This window comes from Bombyx mori, chromosome 9 (assembly GCF_030269925.1).
Source record: "Bombyx mori chromosome 9, ASM3026992v2".
NCBI lineage: Eukaryota > Metazoa > Arthropoda > Insecta > Lepidoptera > Bombycidae > Bombyx > Bombyx mori.
Window position 1 is genome coordinate 13,333,060 of NC_085115.1, and position 23,360 is coordinate 13,356,419.

The 23,360-nt window shown below is 36.2% G+C and overlaps 1 protein-coding gene across 5 annotated transcripts in view; it reads left to right on the forward strand.

The window, feature by feature from the left end:
• Positions 1-23,360, forward strand: part of LOC101737651 (tropomodulin) — a 102,562-nt gene that overhangs the window by 47,215 nt on the left and 31,987 nt on the right. For 2 of the 5 annotated variants that reach the window (XM_012694732.4, XM_012694731.4), the window contains exon 1: positions 826-1,242. The exons of 2 other annotated variants lie outside the window; for them this stretch is intronic. In XM_012694732.4, the coding sequence (XP_012550186.1) occupies positions 1,126-1,242 (117 nt within the window). In that variant the 5' untranslated portion in view covers positions 826-1,125. Of the gene's footprint in view, positions 1-737; positions 1,243-23,360 lie in introns of those variants that run through there. One more of the 5 variants, XM_062670203.1, reaches the window with a different exon arrangement.

The window sequence follows — 23,360 nt, forward strand, 5'->3', positions numbered from 1 at the left end:
TATGTCTATAGGCCAGCCAGCCGTGAACCCGTACCATTGACGCTCCAGCCTAGAATGAATGTAATTCTTATTTTTATTCAAAACCACCTGCTCAGTATTTATTTTCATTGCCTCGATCATGATTTAAAGGAACGTTTTTAACGAAGCACATTCTATAGAAAACTGTATTACAGTCTAAAATAAAATAAATTTACCACGCAGTTGCCTATTAATGTGTTAAAATTAAATTTGAAATACACAGAAATCCGAGGTCACGCCAGTTTCAATTTGATATAGGAATCTTGAGAGTAATAATAGCAAGATTATAAATAAATAGACATCAACCTTGCTAAAAAACATTATCAAAATATGTAACCTTTTTCTTAATATGAAACATTTACATATGACAGTTTAGAGCTATTTAATATTGGTTCTTAGGCAGTAAATAGGACAAGAACAATATTTCAATAAGAATAGGCAGGTAAAGGGAAATATAAAGCTTGGAAAAGAAAAGCATTTTACTGGTGGTAGGAGCTCTTGTGAGCCCGCAAAGGTAGGAACCACCACCCCGCTTATTTCTGCCGTGTAGCAGTAATGCGTTTCGGTTTGAAGGGTGAGGCAGCCGTTGTAACTATACTGAGACCTTAGAACTAATATATCAAGGTGGGTGGCGCATTTACGTTGTCACTTAACACCAGGTGGGCCATAAGCTCGTCCACCCAACTATGCAATAAAAAAATTATTATAAATCGAGAATTATTCACAATGTAAAGGTCGCCGCGACACTTAACTCTTTCGGCTAGATCGTCCAACTAATAATACTTCGCACGTGAAATGTTTTGGCTGGTGCTTTTTGTTCGCGGTGGTTATTTCAGTTTTCCAGTAGGATTTTATACAAGATCAACTCTAGCCGTCTCAGCAGTGCAGCGGCGGGTTCGCTACAGGCAAATATTTGCTGTTCGCAAAATCAAGTGACCATTGTGCACTTCAACGCAATGGCTTCAGTGCCAAATTACGACATATAAATCGAATTAAAAAAAAACCGTGATATCGAAGAGGTGCCTCAAACGTGAAAATTTCAGTGAATGTGTCTCAAAAGTGGTCCCGATTTCTGTGCTTCTAGTGTATTAGGGTCTATTGGTAAACATGACGGAATTCTTCGGATCATGGAACCAGGGACCGCAGGAAGAAGATGGGGAAGAAGAGGTGGTGGAGTCTGTCGAGACCATCACCACAACCACTACAAGGACCCGAACTATCCCAGTGAGTCACAGCGTTCGATATTCTCCCTAAATAAAAGACATTCAAGAATAATTCGCACTCCAGTAGGCACTGACTGGCCTTGATCGTGACTGGCGTTGTCGCTGGTATTTTTACCACAAAACATATCTAACACGTGACAAGCAGCCGGGATCTAAATGTTAAATACCGGCTGCATTCAGTATCTCTGAATCACGGTATCTTCTCTCTGAATAAAAGACAGCGGAAGCGAGAAGCGTTTGAACATATTTTATTGCAGATGTTCTTGTCATTGTTGGACATGTTTATTTTGGTGAGGCCCAAGCAGCGGGTGTCAGGGGCGCTGTCACTGCACATTTCTATGACACGAACCAGCGTTTGGCTTCGACCAAGGTGAAGGCGAATATTGGCCGTCCAATACGTTTCCGAGAGCAGCTGACGGCACCCGTGCGAAATCGTGTATATTTATTGATCAAAATAATGTCGTTTGTCGACTGAAAACGTAAAATGGCGACAGAATAGCTGAGCATTCAGTTATACGCATTTAAAATTTCGAAGTGAATCGTTTAAAATGAAAACTGGTAAACATTCTTTTGATATCTTTGTAGTTTTATGACAACTGCTATACGCGAATAGCTGTTTTATTTACTTAAAATACGCGAAAAGTTCGCATAAAACACACCTACGTTTTATCGATAAGAATCCGGACGTCACTATGCTTATTTAAAAATTATTTTATTCCATTAGTTTCGCTTTGAAAGAATATTATAATTATATTTTATTCTGACGCTAAATTTTGGAACGTTAAACGTGGTTAGTCGCCTTCAATATTTAAACGTTATTATATTGTATGCCTCATGGAGCGCAAGTGTGTCGTGAAAAGATAATTAGAGAGTGACTCGGAATGACCTTTCTGTATTGCACTGTCGAAATGAAATATTTAATAACGCACACATGCTTCTGCATTTCATTATTCGTGTTCAATTTAATTTATGCTAGTGCAGGAAAACATTTATATTATGCAGTTTATGATTTTTCATGTGTATGCAAAAACAAAATGTTTCTCAAAAACAGTTTTCGTTTTTATAACAAAATATACTTGCCAAACGTAAGTAATGAGCGATTGCAAGTCTCTTGTAAAGTCTGAAATTATTCGATTTTTGATTTATGATCTGAATTCTAAATTGAAAATGTTACTCAGTACAACCCGTCAAATACGCATTGTTTCTCCATTTTCTTAATACGTTTCACCAAACTAGAAGTTTCTAATTAGAATTTCAAATAAGCATTGATTAAGCACTTGAGTTAATGTATTTCGCTGCGGTAGTTTGCTCTATCATTGCGATCAGAACTGGCTCTACGATGCCAGACAGAGGTACTCGTTCTGACATATTGGATCTTTTCGAAATTGTCGTGACCTAGAGGTTAGTACGTCGGGTCTAAAATACATATGCGCTTCACCGTGATCACAAATGACTTCCACAAAAAGACATTAGGGAATAACGTTATATTATAGGCATCAAATCTACAACTTCCTAATTCATCAATCTCCTTAATTTTATTTCATAAGTATCATTGATTTTACTACCCTGATGAAAGAGTATTTACAGGTATTAGGTACCTTGGATATTTTTGTAGCGTGAAGAGTTCAAATGTTTGAAACTTGCCCACTGAGTTTCTCGTAGGATTTTCTCAGTGGGTCGCGTTTCCGATCCGGTGGTAGATTCTGCGAAACACGACTCTTGCTAGGGCCAGTGCTAGCAACGTCGTCAGGTTTGAGCCCCGTGAGCTCACCTACTAGTTAAGGTTACGCTGATATGGTCTCTCTAGAGTACTCTAGACCATTAGATAAGGTAGGAAAAAAAAGTTTTGAAACTCATAGAAGGTATGACAGACATTCCCGTTTTAATGTAAAAATAATTAAAGAACAAGTCTGGAAATTTATCTGAATTTAAAATGTACTTTATTCAATAGGTACATTTAAGAAAAACTACAGAACAAGATCGTTGAAATGGATATTTTATTACGACAAATTATATTTCCATTGAGATTTAAAATTATAACCTAGTCAAATTTAAAAGTGAATTAAATTAAAAATTATTCTTCATACCAATGAAATATTCAATTTGTTTCTTATTTATTCTGTCCTAAAAATATTTATTCTTTGATAGTTAAAAAATATTCCTTAAATACAGTTCACATTTAAAATTCAGTATCCACTTCCGGACAAAGTTAATTCTTCGTACGCGAGCATTTCACGTCGGATTTCTAGCTTAGAGCTTCTAAAATCCTCAGTTAACCCACGAAATTATGTTGCAAAACACATTTCTATATCGATTCTAAATCTATTCCAGAACACTAAACAATGTTTAACGTATTGTATACAGTTTATACATTGTATATGATTCATTGAACCGCTTGTTCTACATTATAAAGTAATGGTTTCCTTGAGACAATGTTGCTTTAACATTAATAGGTTATATATGACTAGTCTTGCGGCCGCGGTTTCGCCTGCGTAGATTACGGTTTGGCGGACACCTGTGCTCACTATAGATCTTAAATTACTTCCCTGGATACAAACTTTTTTCAATCGAAACTTCGTCAAAGTGGGCTGTGATTTTTGTATGAAAACATAACAGAGAAACTGAGTTACTTTGGTATAAATAAAATTATTTGTTATGCAACTTCTAACGTCTAGAATTGTAAGAGTAAATTCTAAAAATCTTTGATTGACTCTACATTTTTGGTACATCCGATTATTTGAAAGATGCGTGCGAACAAACAGACAGAGAGGAAACAATTTGATAAACAATTCGTTTATGGTCTATTACCTCTCTCAATGTTTTTTTTTAAGTATAGACGCACCAGATTGTACCATTTTATTTGTTACATGTATTCAATATTAAGACATTGATAGTTAGAATGATTTTATAAATAAGTACTGTGACTGTGGGTACTACGAAATGTTAAATAGGCAATAGTTTAGTTTAGATCGTAAAAGTGATTTTATGATCAGAATAAATGTGAATTAAATTCGAACCTGTCTTTAGGGATTCCTAGTATATATTATATATTACAATATTATACTATAATTATATTCTAGTTGATTTCTTCCTTCGCTTAAAAAGGTTTAATTCATTTCTTTATTTTACCCACGCTGATGGTCTAGACTCTAGAGTCTCTAGAGAGACCATATCAGCGTAACCTTAACTAGTAGGTGAGCTCACGGGGCTCAAACCTGACAACGTTGCTAACACGAACCCTAGCAAGAGCCGTGTTTCGCAGAATCTACCACCGGATCGGAAACGCGATCCACTGAGAAGATCCAGCGAGAAACTCAGTAGGCTAGCAAAAAGCAAATTAGAATCCGCTCACCTCACGTCGTTTTGAGGACTTAATCCCGAAAAGCGGTATTGGTGGTGAGCAACGAATGGAAAAGAACAATATCGGCTTGATAATCACTAGATGTTCGTCTATCTATACTAATATATAAATTTACAGTGGTTTTTACGGATGTTCCGTTATAACTACTGAACCATGCATCCGATTGACTTGAAATTTGGTATCGATGTAAAAAATACATGTACTTAATGGATAAGCTAATATTTATATGAGTGTTGGACTCACAATGACAATAAATAATAATGTTAATTTTAAATGCCCAGCGAAGCGGGCGAGTACGGCTAGTCACCTATAAAACTATTGACTGCCGTTGACAGTCAGTGATAGTTTTAGATAAAAAATAACCTCAAATACATCGTTGTATATGTGACAAATTGATTTATTTATCTTCAGCTTTTTAAAAGTGCAACATATGTAATGACAATGCTCGTAATTATTGGTTAGCAGCCAGTCAACAGACAGCCCCAATATTCAATTGTTTAAAAACATAAATAATTTACTACTCAATAGTACCTGTGAACGCATTGTTAATTGAAAAGTTAAATGCTTTTCCACAAAACCTTATCTGATTGAAGATTTGTTTTAATTTAGCAGGGTTTTAATGGATCTTTTTGACCTAAATCGTGTTCAGGTACTGTTAGTGCGTGTCTGTAAATCACGGCAATTTGCCAGATGTCGAACTTTATGAATTCGTTCGAAAATATAGTAGAGAAAGTGTGTAACAAAACACTTAAAAGTATCGCCTTGGTGGCTTATGAGGTCAACGAACTTTTGAAGTTTGATTTTGTTTTGTTTTCGAGGGACGCGGGCGGCAACGGGAACTTATTCAGTTTTACACGCTGTGTAGGATGGATATTATGTTCTTTGTTTTTAAACTAATTATAAAAATATGTAATTACATTGTTTTGTAAATATATACGTATACCTCTATTTCTGAATTGAAGAAGCACACAAAATAGATCTATATACTTTACTTGGCGTATATGTAGACGAACTCAGTTAACTGATGTTATGTGGTCATAATTTGAATTCTACCACCATGGCATGAGGTCGAAGCACTAAGTACCAATTGAGGTAAAATTTGATACATGTCGCAGACTTTGAACTGCGGCATAGTCACATTCCATCAGAGCCCGCCGGATGATTCATTTTCTCATAGAAGCGTAAAGCTCAAACTATAGAGCAACTTTTTTTTTTATTGCTTAGATGGGTGGACGAGCTCACAGCCCACCCGGTGTTAAGTGGTTACTGGAGCCCATAGACATCTACAACATAAATGCGCCACCCACCTTGAGACCAGAGTTCTAAGGTCTCAGTATAGTTACAACGGCTGCCGCAACCCTTCAAACCGAAACGCATTACTGCTTCAGGGCAGAAATAGACAGAGTGGTGGTACCCACCCGCGCGGACTCACAAGAGGTTCTACCACCAGTAAAAAACTATGCGAAAACATTTCTAGAACTAAAAAAATATATTTACAGTTCTTTGATTCTTATATCATACATAATCAATAAAATATTTTAAGTGCATACTCCGTAAAACCATAGATTAAACAATTGTCCAAATTTTCTGTCGTAATCGTATGGTCACCCTGAGCTTAAGGGATTTGCTTCGTGGAAAATGAAAACACATTTAGAATGCATTATGATAGTTGTTTTCTTTCGACAATTACATTTACTTTTTCAAATATTTAATAAAACAAATCCTTGAAACGTCAAATGGAGTCTCTTATACGATGAAATGCTTAGATGAAAATAATTCCATGGATCTTATAGCAAACATATTATTATGTATAATGGAATTCCTGTTTTCGATATAATTGTTTTTTTTTAAATACATATCTGTGATATACACGAAATATAATGACTGAATAATTTTGATGAACACATTTCAAATTTTACAGTTTTGGAATGTGGATATAAGAAAAATATAGTTTTATAATCATATTTACGACTGGCAAGGACCTTAGTAATTCAATGTATTCTTTTAATTGTAGGTACGGTATGTTATCTGTAGGTTCCGTTCCTATTTTAAATTCATCACGTTCGACAGTCACGTTCATAGATTATATATACACTTAATATGTCACGTTCGCGCCACCACAACAATGGCGTCACGCAGTGCACGAGTACTGTACGCCAATTTCATCACAAAACGTTCGATGACAGCCGACGAACGTAAGTGTTAATTGCTAACAGCTTGACAAAACGAATAGCCAATTTTTTTTAAAAAACAGCAACACACAATTATTTCTCAAACGAACCTGCCTAGATTTAGTGCATCACATGATTATCTGGAGCTACTTACTATTACTGGTGGTAGGACCTTTTATGAGTCCGCGCGGGTAGGTACCGCTACCCTGCCTATAGCTGCCGTGAAGCAGTAATGCATTTCGGTTTGAAGGGTGGGGCAGCCGTTGTAACTATACTTGAGACCTTAGAACTTATATTTCAAGGTGGGTGGCGCATTTACGTTGTAAATGTCTATGGGCTCCGGTAACCACTCAACACCAGGTGGGCTGTGAGCTCATCCACTCATCTAAGCAGTAAAAAAAAAAGTTGTTTACAAAATGATCATAAATAATACAGTATCTTGCTCGGTTTTCAGGCATAAAAACTTTAATAAATAAGAATGACAAAAACTTCGATATGTGTGCGTGCGTTTGCCGCTATGGGCGCTATTCTAGCTCCATACAAATTGAGTTCACTTTTACACGATCGAGAAATTATAAATCTCGCATTAAGCACACTACAGATCAATAGCACGATTGTCGAGAAGGCTTTAGAGCGACATCTTCATTTCAAGATCCTAACTATAAAATTTGTTTACACACCAGGCAAACTGATATTTCTACCCGCTTGTTCTTTGAAAAACTCATCGAAATGTAAACTAGTCCAAACACCCACATTCAAATTGGTTAAATCGGGAATTTTGTCACAATAGGAATAAAAATGATTACTGAAATAATCAAGGTTTATTACTACATATAGCACATAAGTTTTTAATTTTACAATAAAACGTCATAGACTGAATTTTTTCGATGTCATTAAAAAAATGTGCTTGACTTGATCGGATTAGTAGACAGGTACTACTTTATTTTAGTTTTTTCTAAAGGAAAGGTGTTAGGTAGTGAAAAATAGAATTTTAAATTTAGTACAATGTATTGTAAACAGAGCTCTGCCTAAATGAAATAGGAACGATAATAGTCTGACATAGCATTTCAGATATAACGTTCTCGAATTAGGTACAGCCGAATTTAAAATAGACCGTTCGGCTTCGCCTCGAGCGAGATACGTACATTTTTGGAAATCAAATAAATGCTTTGAATCCAAAAATAAACAGCAAGGTTGATTCTAAATAATTAGTACGGAATCCTTGTGTTTTGCCAGTAAAGTCGTAAATAGCGTCTTTGTGTAGTATATTTAAATCTTGGTTCTAAACCTTGATCTTAACACTAGAAGTTTCTCTGTTAAATTCGATGTCTTGAACTCAATTCCCACTTCCAACTAAAATATTATGACACGTGCGAATAGCTACAAGTCCAACGAATCAATATGAGTCACCCACACATGTGTAATAATATTTTTTAGATTACATTTAAAACATTTGAACTATAGTTATCGCAACTTGGTTTAATTCGTGGCAAAGAACTACATGGCTGAATAATTGTTCTTAAAACTCAAATTGATTGTTGAACGAAATTCAGATCATGTTTTAGCCGCACGCGGACGTGGCTGTGTGTGAGCGGACGTCATGGCCACTAATCCAGAGTTATATTTGCAACTAACATTCATAATGTGCAGAATGAGTCTTCATAAACAAGATTTAAATGTTAAATTGTATAGGTAGGTACGTTATGTACGTGAATATTTCTTTGTCTTACTTATTTGATTTGAGTTGAAAAAAACCCGCAACACGTATCATAACAATAAAAATATATAGTTTAAAAATGAACTAAAAAAACACATTATTTGAGTGCAATGTACATAAACTCGTTTAGTTTGGTAGTTCCGCTTATTTGAGCAGTTTTACCCAACCATTTACGCGATGAACACATGACCGTCTTATCATCAAAGAAGTAGGTATACATATTGAGAAATATTAAAAATTCATCATTTAATAGAAACGGGCGCAAAAATCCTTAATTTTTTTACAAGAACAGATAAGTAAACAGCAATTTTAAACGTCTAAGATGCGTTTATTGGATCTTGGGTGCCTACTTTTTTATTTATTAAACACACAATATTATTTATTATGAAACATGACATAAACGGCCTATAAATTAATCAAGGCATAATGAATACGAACGTATTTGCCAACCGGGATGATTTAAATGAAATAAAATGAGTAATCGAAACACGTGCTGTAAAGAGTATGTACCTATGTCCTCGAAGACGAAATGGGACTAAACTACTAACCTAACGTAAATATGAGATAATAAAAATAAAAAATTATACAAAACATTAAGCAACTACATATTTGAGGACTTATTGTTTTAGTACTAATATTATAAAGAAGAAAGATTTGTTTGTTTGTTTGTATTGAATAGGCTACGAAACTACTGAACCGATTTAAAAAATTCTTTCACTGTTGGAAAGCTACGCTGTCCCCGGGTGACATAGGTTATATTATTATATTTTCAAAAAAATTGGAGATCCCTCCTGAAACTCCAATAATGTAACCCAATGTGTAACAAAATTACCTAAAATGCTTTACATCGCGTGCGCTACTTCCCAAGCGAAGCCGGGGCGGTCCGCTATTGTTTCAGTAAGATAAAAATCCGTAAGCTCGATTTCTTTAAACATTGTAAGTAAGATTCAGTTAACATTTGAACGCATTGCGCGCAAAACAAAGTATCTGAATTGTATAATATTTTCGAACATTTTTTTATTCTATTCTAAACTTAACTACCATCTATATGAAGACAATCCATGAATAGAGCTTAAGAGAAATGTTCCATTAGCCGAAAAAGTTATGACTTATCTGTTATAACGTTATGACGCACTGTTATCTTTTTTTATTTATTGCCTTTGTAGGCAGACGAGCATACGGCCCACCTGATGGTAAGTGGTTACCGTCGCCCATGGACTTCAGCGATGCCAGGAGCAGAGCCAAGCCGCTGCCTACCGTTATCTAAACGAATAATGATAGGTAATTGTTATATAAAAAATGTCATTGGACGCCTTTACGCGGTAGACGAACTCGGTTACTTTGACTTCCATTGCGCGTCATTAACAAAGTCTTCAGTGGACTCCTTCAGGTGGGCCGTGAGTTTGTCCACTCATTTAAGCTATAAAAAAAAAGTATGTCAATGTATATTAGGTACAACCGAATGAATACACAGCAATAGCGTAACGAAAGAGTAACTCAAAATGAATTTCAATCTTTAGGCCCCCGTGTTTATGGTCGAATTTCGATCTCCACGCGAACACTAGTACTTTTAATTTCGTATGTATTTCATTCATTAATCTGTATCATAAATGACAGTAGATATGACGTAATGTGTCAGTAAATATATATTTATATTTTTTTTTACATTTAACCGTGCATCAGGGCTCAAGGGCACATCGAGAGTACTAATGGCGTCATGGCGCCGAATGTGGGTCACGTATTGACACACCAATAGCTCTCAAACGGTCCGGAAAATGCAATAAATATTAAACGAAGCTCACTACTGTCTGGAACATTTATCTATCGTTCATATTTACTTATTAATGTTGATTAAAATGTATTTCCGTAGTAATGGTTACTGATGATAGTTTTTTTCACTAATTAGAAGGTACAACGTGTAAAGTACGTGACCTTGTTTTTTTCCCTACAATCCCTTCGTAGTTGTAACTCGAATACTAAACATAAGTCCTGTGTGCTTAGTGCGAGTTTTTTAACGTTCTCGATAGCGTAAACGTTAGCTCATATTTGTATGGAATGGGATCGTTTGCCTACGTTTGCCGTTAGGGGCGCTGTTCCAACTGCATACAAAATTGAGTTAACTTTTACGCTATCGTGAACGTTAAAAAACTCGCACTAAGCACACTGACTATGGTGCCACAGGGCACAGTCCTGCTTATTTCTTCCGAAAACCAATCATGCGTCGGACGTTGGGTAAAACGGACATTGATTGGCACTCACTGATGCCAGGTAAGGCAGTATATCAATGAATCAGAAGCTACTGGTGGTAGGACCTCTTGTGACTGGTGGTAGGACCTCTTGTGAGTCCGCACGGGTAGATACCACCAACCTGCCTATTTTTCCCGTGAAGCAGTAATGCGTTTCGGTTTGGAGGGCGGGGCGACCGCTGTAACTATACTGAGACCTTAGAACTGATATCTCAAGGTGGGTGGCGCATTCATGTTGTAGATGTCTATGGGCTTCAGTAACCGTTTAACACCAGGTGGGCTGTGATCTCGTCCACGTATCTAAACAATAAAAAAAAGCTGTTATGTCGTATTAGAAAAAAAACACATGTTTTATAATTTAATAGTCAACGCCGCCCAACTTACAACGTAAGGTATAAAACTCAAAATAGATAAGCCATCTCAATAGTCACAACAATCCTGTATGATTCTCGTGCTTTCAAAATACACAACTGAATTGAGGATTTAATGATAACCCGTTTATAAATTTCTTAACACAACTTCACATGAAGCCAATTGGCTTACTGAAAAAAAAGAAGATAAAGAAAGAATTCGTACAAACTAAACTAAATCAGACAGTAGAATATATTTCCAGAAGCATCAGCTAACATAAAAATAAATAATTTTCAAACTCAGAATCTACCTAGACTTAAATTCTTGAAAATACAGGAAGCGTCAAATTATTGTTGTTTATTGACAACCTTCGTTCGACCTTGGCGACAGTCCGACAGGAATGTACATTTTATCACTGCCATATTATTATATTTTGGATTCTGAACTATAAATACAGTTTTATACGAGTCAAGGATGCTTGTGTTTTTTATACTATGCTTTTGTTTACTGCCACTATTTTCAAGATGAATTATGCTAAAGCGTTTCTAGTGATTATTTTTTGTGTAAATTCAGAAATATCCTACCTTCTGTCCAGGGACGTCTTAAATTAGGCTGGGGCCCTTGGGCACACAAGAATTTGAGACCCTTTTGGAAAGTAAAAAAAGCGAATTATAATAACATTTTTTACTAAGTATGACCATTTATTATAGGTAATCAAATACAGTATGATATAATATGTCATTAATGATATTAGAATGCTGCTGGTTTCGCTAGATGATGTACTCAGTAAATTAGGTAGGATGCGTTCGGAAATATTATTAATTAGTACAGTAGGAATAGGCGCAGTCATCGATATAATGGCGTAGTATATGCCTTGTAAATACCTTCTGATAAGATTACTGATTTGTGAAAAAAGTGGAATGTGCCCGACAAAAATGTTTTGAGAATAAATGTGTGAGAGAAATTGTCGGTCCTTAGAATGGAGGCCTGAGAATGGAGGCCCTGGGCACGGGCCCCGTGTGCCCTTATGGTAAAGACGGTATTGCTTCTGTCTACGTCTATGTGGATTAATATCTCATTCCTTTTCATTCTAACTAGATAGTATTTTATCTTACACGTCTTTTATCATCAGCAATTTTTTTTTAGCTTTAAAATGCCTATAAATGAGTACAAACGGTAGACATTACATATAAATTAAAACAATTATAAAATTAACTAGTAATAAACCACAATCATTCGTGACTACACATCTCTGAAACGTTAAGAGTGTATAAAATATTAACCAATAATTTAATACGATAAAAAGAAACTCATTCATGTCTACGAACATTGAGAACTTATTTTTTTTGCCTACTAATTACTGCTAGTAAGCTCAAGGAGTTATACTAGCTTCGACGAATGTGTAGGCGACCTCACAGGGCCCAGCGTGGGAGACTTTGCTAACAACTGCCATAGTAAGGGCAGTGTTTTGCTGAATCTACCACCCGATCGCGACCCACTGAGAAGATCCGTTGAGGTTTCTCCTGAAAAACGCTCTTTCGTAACCAATCCATTTATAGGTACTGTTAAAAAAAGAATTATATACCAAATGCCTTTTCAAGTTCGAGTTTTTTTTTCTTAACCAAAATGACACATCGTTTTGTTTGATTATCACCCGCATTCAAGGAATTTATTCTGAAAAGACGTTATTTAGAAAGTTAATAATTTATCTCAGAATAACGTGTGATGAATGATTCTGACAATGTTTGGTAATCTTTCAAAATTACCTAACATTGTCAGAATTACTGTTACTGGTGGTAGGACCTCTTGTGAGTCCGCACGCGTAGGTACCACCGCCCCGCCTATTTCTACCGTGAAGCAGTAATGCGTTTCGGTTTGAAGGGTGGGGCAGCCGTTGTGACTATACTGAGACCTTAGAACTTATATCTCAAGGTGTGTGGCGCATTTACGTTGTAGATGTCTATGGGCTCCAGTAACCACTTAATATCAGGTGGGCTGTGAGCTCGTCCACCCATCTAAGCAATAAAAAAAAAGAATAATCTTTCAAATTTTCAAAAGCATAAAAAGACGTAGGTAATGCAAAAAACCTAAACCTCTAAAAGCATTCAGTGTTGTGTGGTTCTGTAAGCATTTAATATTATGTACTTTATTTTTCAATGAAGGGCTCGAACTCAATACGTTCCCTATTTCTGGCGTGCGGATTCATCAATCTACAAACATTAATGCTTTAGTGACGACCTCCATACTTGATATAAGTACGTTATAAAGATAAAATAATGGCGTCCGAGGTCTAAAATCTTAATGTATCACAATTTTACTTTATTTGTTTTATTAACGGTGTGGTTATAACTGACTCGGTGGTGCAGTGGTTAGCGCCTCTGACTGTTGTGCCGAGGGTCGTGGGTTCGATTCCCACATCAAGCAAGCATTCGTGTGATGAACAGGTTTATTTGTTCTTTGAATGCTTATTATCTATATATATATTTAAAAACGTATATAATCGGTACACCCGGTATCTTTATTACTATAATATGTCTTTATTAATTTTAAGTCTGTGGGAAAGTTTTTTTCGCTTATTACGTACATTTAAAGGAATTGACGAACGGCTACACTAATGAAATAAAAAGCAATTTATTACGTTTTAAAATATGAAGTAAGAATCATACTAATAAGTTTTATGACAACATTAATTAACGGTGAATAAGCCACGGTCAGTCGACCGAAGACTCTTCAGAAAAATGTATAGGTAGTTTGAGTAATATAACCCACGTTAATTAAAAACCATTAAGTAACGTTATGTACGCGCACTTCATAATATCTATTTGATGGTGGTTTTAATTAAGTAGCATTAATTAAAAGAAAATTATAAGATGACAATGCGAAGTTTTCGAATCATTTGTTTCTATTTATTTTGTGTTTTGATTTAATACCTTATTTTACCGAGTAATTAGTAAAGAAATTAACTCCAAATACAAAGACTATGTTAATTAATTGTTCAAATTAACTCCTTATTTGGTAACCTTTTGAGACACGAGTTCTAAGGTCTTAGTTCAGTACAACGGCACCCCATCCTTCAAACCGAAACGCATTACTGCTTCACGGCAGAAGTAGGCGGTGGTACCTACACGTGCAGGCTCAGGGCTCAGACGTAGTCCTACCAACAGTAATAAAAATATAAAATTGTCTTCTCCTTGACGTGTAGGTGAGCTCACGGGGCTCTAACCGGGAGTGTTGCTAACACTGGCACTAGGAAGAGCAGTGCTCCGCAGAATCTACCACCCGATCGGAAACGCGACCCACTGAGAAGATCCGGCGAGAAACTCAGTAGGCTGAGTCTGTGGGTTAATTCGCTCGTCGAGCCCTTCGTCGCAAGCGACTAGTTCGACGAGGACGGTAACCGTGCTTGTGGTACCTAAAAGCACCGTTAATGGATCGGGAGGATCCTTGATGACGTGTTTTGTGCGATGTCGACTATTTACCATTTGGTCTACAGGATCGGGTATGTAATTTCCAGCGGCCACGACAAGAGGGTTCTCATGTCGTGCTGCCTTCTCAAAGGGGCGCAATTATGCCGACTGTAGATACTTCCTGACTGAGTCAAGCTCCAGGTCATAATGGAGATCCACGTTCCTTAGGAACCATGTCATTTGCGGTGTTTACATATTAAAACGTAATGTATAAGTCAGTCGTGACGTCGGTAAAATTAATTCATTCATGACATTGGCGCGTTTCACGCTTTTTCGACTACAAAGAATCGATTTGATGCAATCGATCGAACATCAATAATTAATCGACTGTGATTTAATTGTTATCGATGTTCCGAATCGATTTTTAATGGTCGCGTTACGTTGAGCTTCATGAAGATTTGGTTACGATAAATTCGATCATTTTTTTACGTGTGTATGTCTGATTTCGTTTTCACTTACCGTTCTATGATCGTGCTTTGAATAATTAAACATTACATTTTACTGGGCCATTTTTTTATTCCGGATTGTGAACGTTATATAGGATTTTTTTTATGTTAATTGAAATGAACATAAATATTAATTGTATCGAATTCGTATCGTATTTTAGATTATCAACCTTTTTTTTTATAAATGAATCGTATAGTTTTTATATCGGTGTCACGTATTGGTAACAGACATAGATGATATACATAAATTAGTTATAGATAAGCAACTCAAGCACTCAACAAAAATGTTTACGGGCGTCGGCCACTAAATGGCTTCGCTTCGATTAGTTTCTCATTGCTCCTGTAGATGGCAGTAACATATTAACTATCATATATTTTATTTTTAATGAATGATTTTGTAAATTTTACAGAAACCACAAATTGATAAAATTTATTCAATTTTTCTATAACAAATAAAGTTAGTATGAATTATTATTTTTTTGTATTTCTGTGTTTAGTTATACGATAATTAAATGCCTTAAGTTTAACAACATATAAGCTTAGGGGCATCCGCTACAAGATGTCGATAGTGTCCATACGAAAAAATATTTATCTTAAAGTATCGCAGTTTCAGGGCCCTGGTAACAGAAAACGAAACAGAAAAATGCACGCGCCGCTTGCAAAAAAAGCGGTCGATCGAAAATAAAAAACAAGTAAATAAAAAACCCGTAAAAAAATGGCTGCAACGCTAACCGCCCAACCGGTTTGCGTAACGGGACGATAGGCCAACCGCAAAAAATGCATCGCCGCGTGGCAAGTCGTCCGGAAAACCAATTTTAACTGTCCTGTGTCGTCAATTTTTATTAATTCGAAACGCTGGCTTATTGAGGCCAATTTAAATTAAATTTCGCAACGTGGCTTTAGAAATTACGTGCATCGGTCGTTGCGAAAAGAATCAACGTGACCTTAGAGATGCACCAACTGATTGAACATACCATCGACGATATGAATTCACTAGAACAACTCATGTTGACATCACGACAATCAGATGCACATCAGAGACTATAAGTATTGAGAGCATCTAAAAGAAATTTGGAAAGCTTTGGAAATGCTGGAAACTGCTAGTGGGACCTCTTCTGAGCAAGGGTAGGTACTACCACCCTGTCTATTTCTGCCGTAAAGCAATAATGCGTTTCGGCTTGAAAGTGGGGCAGCCGTTGTACCTATACCGAGACTTAGGTAAGCAGCGGCTTGGCTCTGCCCCTGACATTGCTGAAGTCCATGGGCGACGGTAACCACTCACCATCAGGTGGGCCGTACGCTCGTCTGCCTACAAGGGCAATAAAAAAAAAACTTTAGAACTCATATCTCAACGTGGGCGGCGGCATTTGCGTTGTAAATGTCTATGGGCTCCGGTAACCAGGTGGGCTGTGAGCTCGTCCACCCATCTATGAAATAAAAAAGAAATAAAAAAAATGCATTGAAAAAATTTCAACTGAAACTTTGTTAAATGCATATTCAATTAAAGAAAAGACTTCTTGTAATCTTTTTGTACTGTAGCGGCTAGGCAAGTACTCGCACGCGAATAAACGCAGCTCCACACCGTATCACGCCTACGTCATATCACTTGATATAATATAATACTACTTAATACTAACTAAACTACTAATTTAATACTAAAAACCTCGCCATTGTTTATCTTCCGTGCACTGCTTCGCCTCAGATTTGTTTTGAATATTATACAAAACAGTTAACTGCAAGTGGCGCTGAAGGCCAAATCCAACCAGCCACTACATTGGTGGCCTTCGTCATATTATGGTAATCGATAAACAATCGACAACATAATATGGTAGGCAGCGGCTTGGCTCTGCCCCTGGCATTGCTGAAGTCCATGGGCGACGGTAACCACTCACCATCAGATGGGCCGTATGCTCGTACGCCTACAAGGGCAATAATAATAATAATAAAAAAAATGGTAACCGATAAACATTACGAAATTACTTATTACAAAAAACTACCCCATTCCGTATCGGATATGGCATGGTACAGCAAGCAGCTTAAACGTTTCCGTATACCTAAAGTTTATTTTCTTACTATACCTCACTATTATTCATGAATAAGTTATAAAGTAACATTTTGTAACGGCAATCGGAAAACTACTCAAAATGCTTTATGCTATCAAAATTTTATTGTCGTTTTCTGTTAAAAGTAATGTGTTTGAATTTGCTTTTTAGAAGCACTTAATTCCTCAAATACTGATTTAACTATAAAAGTCACTTGATTCATTCGCTTCGTGACCCTTTTTTTAAATACACTATTATTTATTAGCAGTATAAATAATACACTTACTTTCCAAGTTTCGTATAAATCCAGCCAATAGTTTTTAAATAAATTGGCACCTACGTACAGTCCAGCGAATGTATGCGAATTTTTTTTCGTTGTACTACGGATCCCTGTAACCAGCCAGTCACTGGTGCGTACATTTTAACGGGATCATAACGTAACTAAAGTATGTATTTATATTAAATCGGTGTAAATTCACGTATGTGAATCAGGTTGGTTAGTTAGACCTAATTAACGGACTTGTTTCTACGAATTCATAAAACAGACTAGTTAGTAAACGAATCTTATCTAACATTCTTTAGATTTTTCTTGACTATTCTAATGATAGTGAGCGATAATTTAAGCCAAAGGGTATATCTGTACATCCTGGTAGTATGAAATTTTCTACAATTTAGAGCAAATTTTGTGCTTGATTTTTACTTTATGATTGTTGTATGTTTTACTGGTTGTACAGCGGACTGTGGATCGATACGGGTAGTGTCCATCCTCCGGCCTATTCTGTCGCATAGCGATCGAAAACGCAGAGAGAATCGAAGTTCCTCCGTAGATATAAAGGCTCCAAATAAAGAGTAGTAAGATTATCAACAATCCGACCGACCCTCTCCCCTATGGAGACAAATGGAAATAGCTGTAAAGGACGTGACGTCATCTGCCATGCCCTACCGCCAGCTATGCCGCCAAGCCATGCTAACACGCCCCCTTCCGCCACTGCCACTAGCCAAATCTAACGAAGGGGTGATAGTGTTAATAAAACAAGCCATGCCACCCATTTCTACCTGCTTTCTGCTTTCTAGCACAAATAAAAGAACTTGTTATGCTGTTGGTTTTTTTTGTCGCATCAATTGCAACATAGCTGTTAATTCGTAGCCCCGGCCTGAGAGCCAGTTTGAGGGCTGGAACCAAGCTGGACAAATCATTTAAGACATGATTGATAAATACTTAAGACATAAGATCTACGAATAAATAATAAGTCTATTTATTCGTAGCATAAGGCTCATGACAGAGACGTTTGAAATGTTTCCAACGTTGAATTTTAATCAACAATCAATCTTCATTCAGGCTTTATTTTAAAAAAACATTATAATCCACCCATCTACGTAAAATGTTTGGTTATTTATTGCTAAGCACAGATTGTTTACTAAATTTTAGCCAGTTGAACAAATACAGATAAGATTACTTTTTAACAAAGAGAGATTTATGTACTATGTAATTTATTTCCGAAACTACAAGCTGTCAAAGTAAAACCTCAATAATACCTCACCACTGGACTCGGGAAAAAGCAAATGTACGCCGTTATGAAATCATTCTAAAAAGTAGCTGTACAAATTCTGTGTAATTTACCTACGTTTTCTAAAATTGTTGACTTCAAGCTAAACTACTTCTAATCATAAAGCCATAACGCTTATCGAATTATCGTTGGGCATTATTGCACTTGCCCTACGGTTAACTCCTCACGTATTTTGGCCCCAAATGACGTCATGAGGCGAATGACGAAAACTAAAGTTGTGTTCAGCCGAGCTTTATAGCTTTGCGAGGCTATTTGATAAATAAAACCAGTCCGTTTTTTAATTAAATATATCGAGGTCGACGTACCATAATTGGGCATCGAAAATACGTAAAAGGATTTTCCATATTAGTATTTCTTAGGCACTTAAGGTGTCTGTAATAAAATGAAAATTTCAACGCATCATAAATCGCGTACGGTGTACCCGATATGGTAGAAATTAACTCCAATCCAGTTTTCAAGTAGGTACGGCTTCTTAAATAACCACTGAACTGGGTTGCCATAAATTATCATCTGAACAAACATGATAGTCTATGGTCGCTCGGTCGAGAACAGAACGATTTTGAATGAAGGTTATGATAAAATAAATGAATTACGTAGGTACACATATACTTGATGCAGATTTTAAAATCTTAGAAAGTCAATTATATTGTCTCTACTCCAAGTCTTATATCAAATAACTTTAAATTAAATCAAAATTTATTAAAGTAGTGAATAATTTGATTATTACATTAAGTAACGTAATATTTGAATATGCACAACACTTTCATCATAATTACTATTAATTATCATAACAGAAACATATTTTCAACGCAACAGTAAACTTTGTTACCCAATACTAATTGCAAGTCGGTATAAAATGAAAATGCATAACAGAAATTTCTCAATTTTTCTTCATATACTTTTTACATATATTTAAAGGTAGGAATCCACAGTCTCGTAATCAACGAAGTGCAATATTCATTGATCCGGATATCTCGAGAGATCATATCATAGGTACTTGGTGATAAATAGTTCATACAATCGCAATTATATGTTTTCGATACGATATGATATAATCGATTATTTTAATAACCCAATTCGGATTCTTGTATGCAGACGCGCGGGAGATGTATGGTACATTTTTTTAAATGAAGAAACTATAAAAAAACTAAGTTGCCGCTATCTAATATTATTTTGGTTATAAACCATTTTTACGCACATTCAAAAAGGGGAAAAATCAAAATGTTTCAAATCATCTCTCCTGTGTGAAATAGAAATAATAGTCATGTTTTACAACAATCTGTAAAAATTATTTGTTTAGGGATGTAAATGTGTCAACAAGTATGCACTTAATAACGTACAAAGATATTCTCAGACTTTACAATTCGTAGTTGTAAAGTTTACCGTCTTCACAAACTTCTAACCAACAATTAAGTACTATTTAGTATTTTCTGTAGTTTTGTGAGTCGGTGACAAAATTAAAACGACTTTTACGACTAACAGCTAGCACATTGGATGACGATGAATGATACATTAGTCGTTAGCGTCGTTTTAAAACTATGGAGTATTCGAAAAGTCAGAAATAATATATAATCTATATATTAATACGTGAAGCAAAAACTTTGTATCCCTGTTTACGAAAATTGCGCGGACGGAGGAGTATGAAATTTTCCACACTTATAGAGAATATAGAGAAGAAGTGCACAATGCTAATATTTTTTTAAATAATGCATAAAAGATACATTAAATCAATAAAGAAAACATAACACACACTACATACCGTGTATTTGACGCACACACGCATGCATACTATTTATTGTCAAACTTTTATTCTTGACGTCTGTGGTCAAATTGAGAATAGATGAAATATATTGTTTGTCTTTATTATTATTTTTTATAGTGTAGCCTTGGCGAAATTTGTGATTATAGAAGTATAAAATACAATCATAATAGTTTACAAACTTACAATTCCAATTAATTATAGTCGAATTTCGACTACTGCGGGACCTCTATTGACAATAAAAACACGAGCTTAACCCCATAAAAGTAGTTTTAATAATAGGTATTTATCGATCGATCATTATAGGTATAGCTTACTATACTATACCGTACTATAAATACTACAGTATACTATGTACTAAATATTGCTATGGCATAAGGTAAAGTCTCGAGGAGGCAAGCGAACTCAAGCACCAACTGGACGCTACTGATACCACACAATTTTCACCTTGAGAGATTAGATTATAATTGAAGCTGCGCCAATAACATCCATCATACTCTATGGACCAGAACATATAGCTGCTTCATAGCAGAATCGGGTGGGGAGGACAGTGTTAAAAATGCTAACGAACTAAAAATACATTTTAATCATTTATTCCCGATCATATCATCATTATCATTCTCCTGCCCTTCTCCTTGTCACCTGGGGTCGGCGCAACATGTTTTCTCCTTCCATACTCCTCTATTATATCTCACTTTATTCCCGATCATAATTATAATTAAATTAAATCATTAAAACCAAACCGAACCGAACTGACGAAACCACAAAGGATTGGATTAAACAATGGATCTTGGTAATATCAATCATACATTTTGATAGCGTCAATATGGCGTCTTTTAATTTTAATTTAATTTTTTAGGTTAATTTACAGATAAACCAGTCAGATAGATTGATCAAATATTTTATGTTGACAACTATTTAGTTCAGTGCAACACAACACATTAGCTCATTGCCCTAACTTGGATTTCGACCTCTGAGACGAGAGATCTATTTCTCCGCATCTTGCACTCTCTCTCTGGCCGGTTGTTGTCGTTTGATTTACCCACTCAATTCACATCTCGTATTCTGAACGTAGAAAGCTTTGTAATTCCCATACTAATGTCACAACAATCTGTGAATGCTAATAAAGTGTAACAATGAGGTGCCATTACTTTTTACTTTGTACAGAGAAAACTTTTCTCAACTTTCGCGGTTTCGAGATTTCTGTTTAGCTTCTTCGTGTTTTCACCGAACTAATGATTCTATATTGACAAGCGAAGAATATTGTCTACTGAGAGAATGTTGACAAGTAATCTCGTTTGTCGGAATTCATTAGTATTGATGTATGTAGTATTCTAACTATTAGAAAATCTAGCAGCTCAACCGCTATTACCCTAGCACAGGGTTAGAATGGCGAGCAGTTGAGAAGATCCGCCGAGAAGTTCAGCGAGCTGACATTGTATTGAACTAAGTGTCAGGTGCCCAACTCTTCGTGGAGTTCTACAAGTATAGTGATGTTAAATTGCTAGTGCTAGTACTAAAAACGTTTGGCAGAACAGAGTGGATCAATTGGATCAATCAGAATGTTTCTTTGTAGTTGGGGCTTAGAGCCGTGGCTGTTTGTAGCTAGGGAATGTATTATTTAGTTCGTACATTTTTCAAAAGCCTATAGTTTAATGTACCGTAAGAATATGACCATTTATGGCTTATATGGGCGGACGAGCTCATCACAGCCCACCTGGTGTTAAGTGGTTACTCGAGCCCTTAGACATCTACTACGTAAATGCGCCACCCACCTTGAGATATAAGTTCTAAGGTCTCAAGTATAGTTACAACGGCCGGCCCACCCTTCAAACCGAAACGCATTACTGCTTCACGACAGAAACAGGCGGGGCGGTGGTACCTACCCGCGCGAACTCACAAGAGGTCCTACCACCAGTAAAAAGCTCTAATCGAGTGATTATTTAAGTACAAACTCCCTGGTGTGAACACTAGATATTTATGCCTACTTATCCACGAACGACCTCCAAGTTGTAATAATTAGAACAGGTGGGCCATGAATTCGTCTGTCAAACTAGTGTAATCATCCGCATGTCACAGCCCCGAAGATTCAACAAAAAAATGATGTGTGGTGTCGTGGGACACCGAATAGGAACGAAGTTCCTTATTATAAAAATATTAATTTTAAGTTCGAGGTATAAAGAAAATAAAACTGGAAGTTTCGCAACAACCTAAGATCATTCGGTAACGTGCGAACTTATTGTGGTATACTTCATTCACGATTGTTTGCTTAAGGGTTAATGTATTGCGCAAACGAACGCTCTGAGATCGTGGTCAATGAACGATAAAAAAATATGTTATTTTTTGTACGTTATTACAAAGTTAAGTCATACACTGTGTGCATTACTAATTTGTACGTTATTACAAAATGTTCACGATTTACTTCCACGGTGAAGGAATAAAAGCGTGTAATAAAAATCAAACCCGCAAAATTATGATTTGCGTAATTACTGGTGGTAGGACCTCTTGTGAGTCCACACGGGTAGGTACCACAGCCTTGCCTATTTCTGCCGTGAAGCAGTAATGCGTTTCAGTTTGAAGGGTGGGGCAGCCGTCGTAACTATACTGAGACCTTAGAACTTATATCTCAAGGTGGGTGGCGCATTTACGTTGTAGATGGCTATGGGCTTCAGTAACCACTTAACATCAGGTGGGCCGTGAGCACGTCCACCCATCTAAGCAATAAATAAATAAAAAGTCGTACACTGTGTGCATTACTAATAAAAATATTACGTTACGGACGTTTTTTCCTGGTTAGGGTACCAAAACCACCAGAACTTTACGTAGCTTTTGTCTTTAACCGAGTGTACACAGTTCCTACTTACAAGATTAAACTAAATAGTTTTAAATTTATACAAATTAACATGTAACCCATTACAGAGCGGCCCATATATGCCCTTTACGCGATCCCATTGCTATGCGGGCAATTACTGTGCTGATATTAGATATATA